The sequence below is a fragment of the Malus sylvestris genome, chromosome 17 (genome assembly GCF_916048215.2).
Source record: "Malus sylvestris chromosome 17, drMalSylv7.2, whole genome shotgun sequence".
Taxonomy (NCBI): domain Eukaryota; kingdom Viridiplantae; phylum Streptophyta; class Magnoliopsida; order Rosales; family Rosaceae; genus Malus; species Malus sylvestris.
In genome coordinates this window covers 27,855,080-27,870,491 of record NC_062276.1, presented here as the reverse complement: position 1 = coordinate 27,870,491, position 15,412 = coordinate 27,855,080, and the positions used below count along the sequence as shown (strand labels likewise).

The 15,412-nt window shown below is 38.6% G+C and overlaps 2 protein-coding genes across 2 annotated transcripts; both read left to right on the top strand.

The window, feature by feature from the left end:
• Positions 1 to 1,069: 1,069 nt before the first annotated feature.
• LOC126610016 (protein trichome birefringence-like 43) lies at positions 1,070 to 4,754 on the top strand. The gene is made up of 5 exons (XM_050277983.1): positions 1,070 to 1,435; positions 2,666 to 2,837; positions 3,764 to 3,945; positions 4,060 to 4,218; positions 4,376 to 4,754. The coding sequence occupies exons 1-5, from the start codon at positions 1,107 to 1,109 to the stop codon at positions 4,674 to 4,676; spliced, it is 1,143 nt and encodes a 380-aa protein (XP_050133940.1). The 5' UTR covers positions 1,070 to 1,106; the 3' UTR covers positions 4,677 to 4,754.
• Positions 4,755 to 7,377: 2,623 nt separating this feature from the next.
• Positions 7,378 to 10,152, top strand: LOC126612069 (uncharacterized). Its single transcript, XM_050280373.1, has 2 exons — positions 7,378 to 7,521; positions 8,979 to 10,152. Exon 2 carries the CDS (start codon positions 8,983 to 8,985, stop codon positions 9,640 to 9,642), a length of 660 nt encoding a protein of 219 aa, XP_050136330.1. The 5' UTR covers positions 7,378 to 7,521; positions 8,979 to 8,982; the 3' UTR covers positions 9,643 to 10,152.
• Positions 10,153 to 15,412: the final 5,260 nt, after the last annotated feature.

The window sequence follows — 15,412 nt, the reverse complement described above, 5'->3', positions numbered from 1 at the left end:
AAAAAAATTACAAAAAACTAGAAAATATTATAGAAAGAATGAATAGATGACCCACATTTTTAATTGATACTCCATATATAGTTTACCAGGGAAAACCAAATCCCAGTTTCCATTATCTCCACATTACCTTAATTTTTCCATATTTGCAATAATATTAGAGTGCTACTAACCACATCCCATTATCCTATTTTCTCACCCACTTTTTAATAAAATAATAATAATAACATGTTTAATTTTCTAGAAAAAGACTTTTCAACCCCTATTCTGTTTCTCTCCCTCTTGCTTCTCTCTTTGGTTTATCTCTTCTCGCCTTCTACATCGACTGCTATGGCTTCTCCACCAACCGCCACCATCTCTCTCTTGTCCCTTGTTTACCATTTTAGTACATAAGCTCTCTCTCTTTATCCCTAATAAACGCCATGCACATGATGACACTTTTTAGGCGTCATAGAATTGTTTTTTATGGCATTTGACCAACACCGTGAATCTCTCTCTCTTTGAATCTTGCGTTCATCCCATCTCACTCTCTTGGAATCTGGAATTTTTCTTTGAAGTTCATTTGCACCTGCCCTAAAAAATTCTTGCTATCTTCTGCAAAGGAACTGAAATGTAGAGGAATTGAAATTTTGCACTCTCTGAATTGAAATTTCTTTATTCTTTGAATTTGAAATCCCGACTGTGGTGGCCAGGCTTGAATTTACCTGGTTAGGGTTTGATTACTCTGCATATTATTCTATGCAAATGATATCGTCTAATATTGGAGTACGATCATGGTGATTACAAATTTTGGGTTTGTTTTAATAGATTAGGTCCCATCCAATTTTCAAGGCATCTCATTGTAGTGCATTCGGATTTTTTGAAATTTGGATATAGAAAATTTGTACAAAAATTTTGTTTTATTAGGTTAAGTTCCATCCAATCATGTATTTTGTTGTGAAAACGGAACAATGGAATTGTGGTGAAGGTTATTTTAGGAATTATGGTGGATGGAAAAATAGGATTTCAAAATTTTAAACTTTTATAGTGGGTGAGATTATAACGTGAGTGGGGAAATAAGACAATGGGGTGGGTCTCTCAATACTCTATTATTATTATTTCATAATTCTATGATATATGCATATATATGTCTTGTGAGTTGGACGACCAGCCTTCTAATATCCCTCTGTGTTTTCATGGCTTCTTTTGCAATTGGAGCTGCAGTATCACTGCTTGTATTTTCTCTTCTGCATCACCAAGTGCATGGAGGACTTGTAGGGAGCGTTATCAAAGGCTGCGATCTTTCTCACGGAAACTGGGTTTTTGATGATTCATATCCTCTTTATGCCGCGCCGACCTGCCCTTTCATTGAGACGGTATTTGATTGCGTAGGGAATGGCCGCCCGGACAAAAACTACCTCAAGTATAGATGGCAGCCCTTTGCCTGCGGCTTACCAAGGTACGTTACGATTGCCCATATCATACATGCATATACATACGCAAATAATCTAACCGGACATCCTACATGTAGTATTGTGAGAGTTATTTGGATCACACATTCAAATAACACTTCATCCTCCGAGTCCGAGAAGGATAATGTTAGGAAAACTAAAATTTTAAATTAAATTTTGTAAACTATATGATGCGGTTGTTGATAATTCGATTAGGGTAATGTTAGGAATATTGTAGACAAAATGATGTGTAACCAATGAGAATGAGCAAGTTTATTAACGCTTAAGTAATAATCTAATCATCAACTTCTATGTTATTTAGTTTACAAAATGTTGTCTACAAATTTAGTCTCCCTAACATTACCCATTAGATTATTACTTAAATGTTGATTACAAATTTGATAGAGGAGGCAGAGGAGTGGGAGAGAAGAAAGCGCAAGGCGTCACATAGGATGGGAGAAGGGAAAATCACACTAAAATTTTTTCTCATTAAAACAACAATATAAATGAAAGTTCTTCAACCCTTCCTTACATGTCAAAGTATCTAATTATTTTTTTTTAGTAATTTTTAACTTTATGGTTAACTGAAACACGAGATGGTACACCATGTGTCATTATACAAATAGTGTGATATATGTATGTTAAAAAGTTAATAACTTAAAAAATAAAAGTTCTCACTATATAAAAACATGTGATGTATCACTCGTGTTCCGGTTATAATGAAAATTTCTCGTTGTAGGGTATTTAGGGTTGATTTTTGCAACATTACAACACGTATTTGAGATTGGTTGGTAGCATTTCACATTCTAAAGGACATGCACTTTGTTTCCTTTCATACTTTCGTATAAATTGTAAAGAACCTCTCTATTTGCCGTTCTTTCAACGCTAAGTTGCATATATAAATATGAGGGCCGTGGCCAGATGGAGATGGTAAGTGAAACTCTATGTCTCGTATAATTGAGAAATATACTTTGCAACAACAATATCAAACAGCCGTTGATCAAACATTTTTCTTAATTTGAACACGAAAGTAACACATTTTGAGATGGGACTTCTTTGGCCATTTTCTTGATAAGAGATTCCAAATTTCCAAATTGGACAAATGGCACAATCTAGATTTATGATGAGAGAACATTTGCACAAACCACGCAATTTACTTATCTTTGTAACACTACTATCTACTTAACACGTTATGTAACTTTGATATTGACCCGTGTGTTTAAATTTTGATGATGCAGATTCGATGGAAGTACTTTCTTGTCGACGCATAGAGGGAGAAACATATTGTTTGTCGGGGACTCGTTGAGTTTGAACCAATGGCAGTCACTTACTTGTATGCTTTATACAGCTGTTCCAGGAACCAAATACACATTGGTCACGAAAGGAGGGCTCTCTACATTCACATTCTTGGTGAGCTTCTCAACTTATACAAATAGATTAGATGCACAAAAGATGATATATATATATATATATATATATAGAGAGAGAGAGAGAGAGAGAGAGAGAGAGAGAGAGAGAGAGAGAGAGAGAGAGAGAGAGAGAGGAAACTTTTAAGGGAAGGGATCCCTATATTTTTATAAAAATGAGGATTAGTTGTGGGATCCACACCACATCAATCTTTAACAATCTAAATTGTTTATTTTTCAAGTTACACCTCATAGATCATTCTTGTAAAATATTAGCCAAATCAGAAAAGTTTAAGACATCTATTTAAGTTCAAAGAAATTAACGAATATTTTGTTATATAAGAAACAATGAAATTTTATCTTGATCATTAAATAGGCAAATAGTTTCAGATTGAATTAAATTTTTGCAAGGATGATCTATGAATCAAGACTTAAAAAATAGACGGTTCAGATCGTTGAAGTTTGATGTGAAGTGGGCCCCACACCTAATCTTGATATTTTGAAAAAAATGGGGATCCCTATGCATAAAGGGCCTCTGTGTGTGTGTACATATAATATATTTATGTTTCTTATTATTAGTCCTATAATGGAGGACTTAAACTAGGTACGTCAAGGTAGTAGTATTTCAAACAATAACGCATTATGTGTTTTAAATTTTTTTTCATATAATAACATATTATTGGTTTGAAATACTGTCATAATGTCGTACTGATATAAACAAGTAGATGATGTATTGTTTGGTTCAGTTCCCAAATGGACTTGTTTGCTGCACTTTTGTCCTATGCCAATGATTGAAAGAATGCATTAGATATACAAGCTTTGTGTTCCAAACTATTTTGTTATTTCGAATGAAGTTGCCATTTTATTAGTTTTACATGACAGATTTGGTTAGATTACTTACATGATGAATGGCAATTGAACAACTTGCAGGAATACAATCTGAAGGTGTCCTTCTCCCGCAATGCCTTCATTGTCGACATTGTAGGCACACCTGATGGTCTTGTCCTCAAACTCGACTCAATCTCACCCGAAAACGAGCAGCTGTGGCTGCAAAACGACGTATTGATCTTCGACTCGTGGCACTGGTGGCTTCACGTTGGAAGAAAGCAACCGTAAGACGCCTATTGATTAGAATTCCACCCAATCTTTGAGCTTTTAGTTGCCTCTATCTTTTGAATTTGCGTGTTGTGCAAGTAATTGAATGTTTGCTTTCAAATGTGTTGCAGATGGGATTTGATTCAAGTGGGGAATCAAACTTACAAGGACATGGATCGCTTGGTTGCATATGAGAAGGCGTTGACCACTTGGGCTGGATGGGTTGACTCCAAAGTAGACCCCAACAAAACCAAGGTCTTCTTCCAAGGCGTTTCTCCAGATCATAGCAAGTAAGTAGTCTCAACCATCTGTGCAAGTACTTGTCCGAACACGGGCGCAAGCACTACCCACCCCATAACCCGAATCACAACGCATTTCGTAGAATTAGAAATATTGATTCTAGTTTCTGATAGTTTCTAATCAAACTCAAATTTTTGTTTGCATCAGTGCAACAGAGTGGGGCGATCCTCCAGCAATTAACTGCAATGCACAAACAGAACCACTGCCAGGTCCAGACTTTCCAGGAAAACCACATCCAGCAGAGCAAGTACTAGAGAAAGCGTTAAGTACCGCGTCAAAGCCGGTCCATTTGCTGAATATTACAGCTCTTTCGCAACTGCGAAAGGATGCGCACCCGTCGGTCTATGGCCTCGGCGGGCACAAGGGCATGGACTGCAGCCACTGGTGTTTAGCTGGAGTTCCTGATACTTGGAATGTGCTTCTTCATGCAGCTCTTACTCCAAATTAAGCATTCAAAAGGGTGCACATTATTTGAAAACTTTGAGTTTTAACGATAAGGATAAAATAAATGAAACTTTAACGAAAAGCACCCGGTACTGTTTATTTTAAAGAAAAACCACATTTTTACATTAAAAAGTCAATTCTTGTACTATTCACTTTACCATTTATTTTGTCCTTATCATTAAAACTCAAAGTTTTTAAGCCATTTTCATTAGTTTTCCTTAAAATAAAAGGTAAAGTGAATAATACTAGAATTGAATTTTTAGCGTAAAAATGTGATTTTTCATTAAAGTAAACAGTATCAGGAGTTTTTTTTTGTTAAAATTTCCTACTTTTAACCTAAACTACAGTAAAAGGAGGGGTCAAAGTTTGAACTTGAGAAATAATGAGTCAAAAGAAAACGACAAACTACTAGGGCAATTCATCAGATATTGATAAAGTAAAGCTATATTTAATCACATAGAAAATTTAAGAAATAATCACCAACTAAATACTAAAATAATGCATACACATGAACAATAACAATGCTAAATGCATTTAAATATTGTTATAAAAACCGAAAAAATGCAGTCAAATAATTATGAATAATACTCATCGATCTATCTATACCATCATCATATCAGTTGTTTAATCTTTTTAATTCGAAAAATAAAACAACTGATTGCAAGTCACAGTTAAACAGATTTACCAACTCAGAAGTCTTCTCTCTCTACAGGTATTCGACTCCATCTTTATAGAAGTCGGGCACATACTTCCAAGCCCACGGAACCATGAGTCGTCCAAACGGACGAATCAGATTCAAATTAGATTGGAGGCCTTGTAACAATGAGCAAAACCATAACCATGAGCCTCGAGAACTGGGTACCCGGCAATATATTTCCCCAGACCCAGACCCAGACCCAGACCCAGACCCATTGATTCACACAAACTCACACAAGCTCAGATACGGGAGTAATTTTTAGCGTGTCCGAAAATCATTTGGTGTTATTATTTAGGCAAATTCAGATTAAATACCAAATTAAATATAGGTTTTCAAGCAAAAAATAACAATCCCAACTTAAGTAAAACTATCAACATGCCAACTTAGTTTCCATAGTTGTACCAATTAATGCAACCTATCTCCCAATCATTTTCATCCACCCAATCAAATAAAAATCCAAACCTTTAGATTCCACCAGCAAACGACACCCGCGCAATGCTGCAGGATTAAAAGCCATACAAACTTTTTGTATATAGTACTACTTTCATAGAAAAGATAATAAATTGATGTGTACGTACATCCTATTTGCATACAAAAGATTTGGTAGTTAGTCCTATCGATAACCTCAGGAGATATGCAAATAGTCAGCCTAACACAAACTATAAGGAAGCCGCCTTGCAATGTATGATTTGGGTAGATCTAAACAATTGAACTCACACATAAAAATAGTAAAAACCTTTTCAATGAAAAATATAAGGAAACCAAGAAAAGGGTTTCACTAAGAACCAATTGATTCCCAGCAAACCAAATTCAATCCTAATTTCCTTGACGAATCGTCTCCTCTAATCCCATCCAACTATTCATCAACATAAGTTCGTATCCTATATGCCATGAAATGCTAAACTTACGATTCATAAACCTGCAATTCCAAAATCGAAATACAAACATGAATCAGAAAACCACCAAACATAAATCCAAATCTCAAGAAGTTTGAATATTATAAATAAATAAAGAAAAAATGATCAAAAGACAACCAACAACAAACATTCGTTCCTTTAAAAATACCCAAATTAATTCAAACGAAATATGCACAGACCAAGCTAAATTAATTCATTCAAATAATTATTTGCATCCTCTGCCCAACCCAAATTAAGAGATCAAAACCAAGATAATCCTTTTCTTTTGGATATCTAAGTCTCCCTCGGAGTCAGCGAATTGAGGTGGGCGAGGTGGGTGACGTCAACGGTGAGAAGAAACAGCGTCGTGGTTCAGCGAAGGAGGAGAGAGAGGACTTATAGAGAGAGAAGCCAGAATCTTTTAGAGAGAGAATGATAGAAGCAAAAAGGATCGAGCGAGAGGGAAGAGAGAGGGAGAAGGAAGAAAAAAATATTGAGGGATAAAATCGAAATTTGACTAAATATGTGAGGGCAAAATCGGACGAATACTATGCTTACGAACAGTATTTCAGTTGTTTTTCAGTTTTCATATATATTAAATTTAGGAAGCTAGATTATAATCCCTAAATAAGATTTATTTTTCATTAAAGTTGGTGTAAGATTAAATACTGATTTTGGTCCTTTGACTTTATATATCACCTAAAATCTAGCTAATAATTATTAACTTTTGTTTTGTTTTATTTTTAGTATTATAAATAAAAGTTTTTTACTTAATGTGTATTCAATAAAGGTAAAAAATTGCTTAAGTGGTAGCAATACATATATGTTTATATGCATGTATAGAAATACATAATTTGTGTACCTATGCATATGTACATAAATATATATTTATGTACCGATATATATATATATGTCGTAAACATTCCTAGTTTAAGTATGATTGTGTAAATCCTAGATAAGATTTGATTCTAGTTATCCTTTCCTATTACAACTTGTATTACTTGGAGAAGAAGGAATATCTTCTCTCCCTTTACTACTATAAATAAAGGCACAATGTAGGAGGGATAACAACACACACATTCCCCTACAATTCTACAAACACACATCTCTCTCTCTGCCGCCGGCCCTAGTCCCTCTGTCAGATAAAATAGACCACAACACGTTATCAGCACGCTCCTACCGCTGCGCTTAGGAATCTGACGTTGGAGATTTTTTTTCTGCATCAAACCAGTTCATCCATATCATCACGCAATCAGGTTCTTTCCAAACAACGGCTTTTAACTCGATATTTTGCAAGCCCTGATAGCATGAACATTCACCATGATGCATGACCCAACTTTACGTTTTACGTATTTTAGATTCTACATAAATTGTGTATGCTTCATCATCAAAATTGCTACAATTATGTGAATTTGATATTTGTCATGAATTGAATCTTACATATGTACATGCATTGAAACTATTATTTGCATATGCATCAACGTAAATATGTGATTCATTAAAATTATACATGCATATAATATAATTGAATTGAGAAAAAAAAACAAAAACACAAAACATTTTTTTGCGATTGGGATATGAGTTCTTTCGAACCCGTGACCACCATCCTGCAGATGGGGTATCACACGCAAATCAGAGAGCATTCAGCTCTCCTTGTTCCCAGAAACCCACGGAGCCAAGCCCCAAAAACCCAAAATCCCGACACCCTTCATGGTGTCCCCCGATCATGGAGTGGCCTACAGCCACAACCACGAACCTATTGGTTCTTGCTATAAACGACCTGCAGTCGTCCCATGTCGGTAATTGAACCGAGATTCACCGGAATCTCATCGGAATTTTTTTTGAAAAATTCGATTTCAATTTTTTTTAGGGTTTTATAGTTGTTGAAACGTTGAGATTTTCTTATCTCCGTGATTGTCCACGACAACCATGACTCACCCCAAGTCCCAACAACCCCGACGCCGTCAAAATTTTCCGGCTTTCTTCTTCGGCATTGCACACCCAGCACGGCTGGGATTTCTTTTGGGTCTCTTTCCCGAGCCCTACTCGGGCTCTGTCTCTCGGCCCGTGTAACAAAAAAAAAAAAAAAAAAAAAAAAACACAATTTTTTTTGCTGGGCTCGCTTGCAGCGGCCCAGCCCACAAAGAAAACAATTTGTTTTTTTATTTTCCTGGGCTCGCCTGCAGCGGCCCATACCGAAAAAAAAAAAGAAATTTTTTTTAGGGCTGCACACAGCAGCCCATTCCTTTCTCACCCCGTGGGCCTGCAGCCTACACCTGGGGGTACTCGGCCTATATTTTTAGGCCCCGAGATTTTATTATTTAATTTTTTTTAAATAATATGGGTTTTTTTATATTTTCACCCACATTTTAATTTGGCCCCGAAGACCAAAAATAAATTAATTCACTTATCATTATACAATATTTCTGCATATATTCTTTGCATATTTGTTTGCATATATATTTGTGTTTGCCTGCAGGAATATATGAACCTGAAGTTCATAATTACTTTGAAACCCGAAGTTTCTTATACACATGCCTTGTTTGAAAACCCGAAGTTTTCACTTATATATATCACCCATGAAAACCCGAAGTTTTTCATGCAAAATTAAACCAATACATGTCTATTAGAACCTGTATGTTCTACTCCTATGTGAATGGATTGATTTTTCTCCATTACACTAACCACATCTTGTTCATCCATTTTGTGATAGGAACATGTCGAATTTGAACAAACTCGACTTCACCGCTTTGGAGGTTTCTGGAAGGAACTACCTCAAGTGGGTTCAAGATGTGAAGCTCCACCTCACTGCAAAGAACTTGCGTCCTGCTATTGAAGAAGCAACAGATAAACCTGTTGGCGAGGCTGAAAAAGCCACTGCTATGATCTTCATCCGAAGACATATCCATGACGCTCTACAAACTGAGTACCTTGCTGAGGAGGATCCACGTGCATTATGGGTCGCTTTGGCTGATCGTTTCGATCACCAAAAGGACATATTCTTGCCTGAAGCAAGACACGACTGGCAGCACTTGCGCTTCCAAGACTTTAAGTCTGTGAATGAATATAATTCTGAAGTTTGTCGAATCCGATCACTTCTCAAGTTTTGCAATGAAACTTTGACTGAAGAGGATCTCCTGGAGAAGACCTACTCGACATTCTCTGCTTCTAATATTGTCCTGCAGCAACAATATAGAGCTCAGAAGTTCACTAAGTTCTCGGATTTGATCTCTGTTTTACTTCTTGCTGAAAAGCAGAACCAGCTGTTGATGAAGAATCATCAAGCTCGACCTACTGGGGCTACTGCTGTGCCTGAAGCACATTATAGCACTAATCAGCACCCAAAACGCCAAAAGAGGCGTGGTAAGGGCGGCTAGAAGCCATCCCACCAAGGTCAACAGAGCCAAGGCCCATCCAAGGGAGGAAACAAAGCCCAGAAGCGCCCAAACCTCGCTCCCAAGGCCCCGAACTTCAAGAATAAGGGCAAAGCACCTGCCACAATGAATGACGATATGTGCTATCGTTGTGGTTCCAAGGACCATTGGTCCCGTATTTGCCGTGCTCCCAAGAAGGTTGTGGATGCATATCATTCTCGTCGTACGAAGTTTGAATCAAACTTCCTGCAAGTGGACGAACCGGAGACTACAAAGATGGAGGTTTCTGATTTTCAGGAGGATACCACTCCTATGGAAGATTAGAATCTTAGACATAGACTTATTTTTCAGTTAAAATAAGACAATTGGGGCCGAATTCCACCTTGTGGCCGAACCCCACCTTGTTTTTTGGTTGATTTTGAACAATTTTCCTTTATGTTTTGGATTATTAGTTGGCGATTTATTTTGGATATTAAGTTTTTTCCTTGAATAAATGAAATTATTTTGAATTGATACTTGTTTTTATAAACTTTTATGCATGTGACCGATTCAAATTAATTTTTCATTCTAGGTATGACTAGTGGGAAAGTTAGTTGTCTGGCAGATAGTGCAACCACGCATACTGTTTTGCGTGAACGCATCTATTTCACTAACTTCGTACCTAAGAATGCACCTCTGACAACCCTCTCAGGCCCATCCAACCTGATCGAAGGATACGGTAAGGCACGTATAATGTTGTCCAATGGTACAATCTTGACCATTGCTGAGGCACTCTATTCTCCACGTTCCGGAAGAACGTTACTAAGTTTCAAGGACATTAGAGATAACAATTACCACGCTGAAACCCACGTAGAAAACGGAGTTGAATTTCTGTGCGTAACTTCCTACGAATATGGCCAGAAGCGTATTCTAGAGAAGATAGAGCGTAACCCGAGTGGTCTGTATACTACGACCATACGCCCCATAGAATGCCACTATGTGGCCGGCCCTACCACAGGGACCGCGCACGAAATTACACTTTGGCATGATCGTTTGGGACATCCTGGACGAATAGCGATGCGCCGTATCCTCAAAACTTCACACGGGCATCCACTAACCCGAAGCTTAGGTTCGATCCATGAAATTGCATGTCAAACATGTTCTATGGGAAAGCTTATTACTAAGCCTTCTTATGACAAGATTCGTTCGAATCCTCCCATTTTTCTACAACGGATTCAGGGGGACATTTGTGGACCGATTCAACCTCCCTACGGACCATTTAGATATTTTATGGTTTTGGTTGACGCTTCTACACGTTGGTCACACGTGTGCTTGTTGTCCACAAGGAACGCTGCATTCTCCAAACTGTTGGCTCAGGTTATCAAGCTCAGGGCTCACCACCCTGATTATCCGATCAAATCTATTCGATTGGATAATGCTGGAGAATTCACATCTAAATTTTTTGATGACTATTGCATGTCGGTTGGGGTTGAAGTTGAACATCCTGTACCTCATGTTCACACCCAGAACGGCCTGGCAGAGGCTTTCATTAAGCGTTTACAAATGATTGCTCGATCGTTGGTCATACGTACCAAGCTCCCGATCGCTGCTTGGGGCCATGCAATATTGCACGCAGCAAAGTTGGTCTGCCTGAGGCCTGTTGCGACACAACCATTTAGTGCCCTTCAGTTGGTCACCGGATGCGAACCCGACATATCGCATCTGCGCGTTTTTGGTTGTGCGGTCTATGTGCCGATCTCGCCGCCCTTACGTACAAAAATGGGGCCTCAGCGAAGGATGGGAATCTATGTCGGATATGATTCTCCTTCGATTATTCGTTACTTAGAACCTTTGACAGGCGATCTGTTTACCGCTCGTTTCGCGGATTGTCACATCTATGAGACAGTCTTCCCGTCGTTAGGGGGAGATAAAAACGTCAACGTTCCTAATGAACGACGCGAATTATCGTGGACGACTCCCACTTTGTCTCATTTAGATCCCCGCACCGCTCAGTCTGAAGCTGAAGTGCAGCGCATATTAGATCTCCAGAGCATAGCTCAGAGCATGCTAGATGCTTTCACCGATCTAGCGCGCGTGACAAGATCACATATTCCAGCTGCGAATACGCCTGCAAAGATGGATGTACCAAATGTACGACGGACTACCCTCCTGGAAGCCCGGGACGCCAATTCTGGTGATCCACGTACATTAGCGGCTAGCCAATCATCTGCCCCTACACAAAAGCGTGGCAGACCCCTTGGTTCAAAGGATTCACACCCCCGGAAGAGGAAAACCACGGCACAAGGTCCTGAAGAGCCTACCGTGAATCCGACTATCGCTTACTCATTTTACCCAACTCATGAGGAAATTCTAGATTATGGAAGCGTCCTTGAATAGACGAATCCTCTTCCCGAGAATCGTGAGATTTCGGTCTATTATGCTAGCTTAGATGATGTGTGGCGTAGAAATGAGATGATTGTCGACGATGCATTAGCATTTGCAGTAGCTACTGAGATCATGTTGAGCGATGACATTGAACCGCGTTCCGTTGATGAATGTCGACGTAGAGCTGATTGGTCAAACTGGAAACAAGCAATCCAAGTCGAACTTGATTCACTTGCGAAACGTAAGGTGTTTGGACCTGTAGTTCCTACTCCTCCACATGTGAAGCCCGTTGGCTACAAGTGGGTTTTCGTTCGGAAGCGTAATGAGAAGAACGAAATTGTGCGTTACAAAGCTCGTCTTGTAGCACAAGGTTTCTCACAACGCCTCGGGATTGACTATGACGAAACTTACTCACCCGTTATGGATGTGATTACTTTTCGATACCTTATCAGTTTGGTAGTTTCCGAAAAACTGGATATGCAGCTGATGGACGTAGTAACCGCGTATCTCTATGGGGATCTTGATACGGAAATTTATATGAAAGTTCCCGAAGGACTTACATTGACTGGTTCAAATATTTCCAAACCCCGGAACACGCTCTCAATTCGGCTGAGGCGTTCACTATACGGTTTGAAACAATCCGGAAGAATGTGGTATAACCGTTTAAGTGAGTATTTGACTAGTCAGGGATATGTGAATAACGAACTATGCCCTTGTGTGTTCATTAAGAAGTCACATTCCGGATTTGCGATTGTTGCAGTATATGTCGATGACATGAATCTCATCGGAACTCCTGAAGAGCTCGCGAGAACTGCTTCGCACCTGAAGTCGGAATTTGAGATGAAAGATCTAGGTAAGACTCGATACTGTCTCGGTCTCGAGATAGAGCATTGTTCGGATGTAATCTTAGTACATCAATCGAACTACACCCAGAAGGTGTTGCGCCGTTTTAATGAGGATAAAGCGAAGCCTTCGAGTACTCCTATGGTCGTTCGTACGCTAGATGCAAAGCGAGATCCCTTCCGTCCGAAGGAGGATGATGAAGAGATTTTGGAGCCTGAAGTTCCTTATCTAAGTGCGATAGGCGCTTTATTGTACTTAGCTCAATGCACTAGACCCGACATCTCCTTCGCTGTTAATCTTTTGGCAAGATACAGCAATGCACCAACACGCAGACATTGGACTGGCGTGAAAGACATCTTCCGTTACCTTAAGGGTACTACGGATTTGGGCTTATTCTATCCCTACGAATCCTCGAGTGATGCCGCACCCTATGCTCATCGGGTTGATTCTCGCCTTGTTGGTTATGCCGACGCTGGATACTTATCTGATCCGCACAAGGCGCGTTCTCAAACGGGTTATGTCTTTACCGTTGGAGGCACCGCAATATCTTGGAGGTCAACTAAACAGACCTTAGTTGCCACTTTGTCTAACCATGCTGAAATTCTCGCCTTACATGAAGCAACTCGGGAATGCTTTTGGTTGAGAGCAGTAGTGGGCCATATTCGAAGCTCCTGTGATCTTCATCCCGCCGTTAATGCCCCGACGACGATTTTCGAAGACAACGCAGCTTGCATCGAACAGCTCAAGAAGGGTTACATCAAAGGAGACAACACCAAGCATATTGCGCCGAAGTTCTTCTTTACACATCAACAACAAGAGCATCAGAAGATTGAAGTCACGCAAATCCGATCACAAGACAATCTGGCCGACCTCTTCACCAAATCACTACCGAAGGCGACGTTTCAGAAGCTTGTTCATGGAATTGGTATGCGTAAACTTTCTGAGTTGTAACTTTGCTATTTCTCTTTGGAATTATGTCAAACTCAGGGGGAGTATCTTCTAGATACTTGCTTGATCTTAATGTACTCTTTTTCCCTACGATTAGGAGCATTTTTCCCACTGGGTTTTTGCTACCTAACTAGGTTTTAACGAGGCACCCACCTTGGGCTGATCATATCCCTGATGACGTCCTGTAGACGTTTCTTTTGACTTTGCATTTCTCACGCATTTTTCCTTAGATTATGGATTTTGTCCATACTTGGGTTTTTGCCATAGCCTTAGGGTTTTTAGTGAGACTTACTACTTATGCAAGTTCCTACCTTATTGAGAATAAGCGTTGTTCCTTGGAATCAGTGCCAACGAGTCGACTTCCTCAACTTCTGCATGATGCTGAATCTACCTTGAGTATTTACACACTCAAGGGGGAGTGTTGTAAACATTCCTAGTTTAAGTATGATTGTGTAAATCCTAGATAAGATTTGATTCTAGTTATCCTTTCCTATTACAACTTGTATTACTTGGAGAAGAAGGAATATCTTCTCTCCCTTTACTACTATAAATAAAGGCACAATGTAGGAGGGATAACAACACACACATTCCCCTACAATTCTACAAACACACATCTCTCTCCTCTCTCTCTCTGCCGCCGGCCCTAGTCCCTCTGTCAGATAAAATAGACCACAACAATATATATATATATATATATATATATATATATATATATATATATATACCTATATATACATTTGTGTACCCATATATATGAACTTATGTATATATGTGTACCTATATATACATTTCTACACCTATACATATGAACCTATGTATATATGTGTACCAATATATACGCGCGCGCGCACACACACACACACACATATATATATATATATATATATATATATATATATATATTCATGTACCTTTATTATGTATATTGTTTATTGTGTTTGCATATTAGTTTATTTGTTTGGTTTTGTGATTGTTACTTTTGATGTGACCCTCGTGGTGAAAAAACTTTTAAATAAATCATTGTGGTCGGCCTTGTTAGCAATTGAGGTCCAAATCCAAATTTTCGTTAGTATTCCGTTAAATAAACTCCCGTGACTATTACATGAAGGGTGAAATTCATCATTTCAATCCAAATTACATCTTATTCAATGCACATCTAGTATAATTTAGGGTTTAACTGAAATTAGATTTTATAGAAAAAAAAAAAAAAAAAGCTTGAACGTGAAGACTGAAACTAAACCTGTAAAACCACGTCAATGGCTAGGAGAAGAGGTGAAGGTGAAGTCGTGCCTAATTTCTTAGGTATGATTTAATTTCGTTTGGAAATCCTAATACTCTAATATACTATTGTTATTTTTTTCAATGCCAACACATCTTTGATCATGAGTTAGACTCTTAGTCTTACTTGAATTTTCATTCTTGTATCAATTTGTACCAATTTGAATGCATAAATGCCTTTCAGTTTTGTCTTTAATTGGTAATGTGGTTTTATGCAGGCCCTAGACGGCCAGTACACAACCTTTCAATTTTTTTCGTAATCTTTTTGAATTTTAATTCTTTAACTTTCTTATACTCTTGAAATCACTGTTTGGCGCTAGGCGGCTAGCCACCGCTCCGA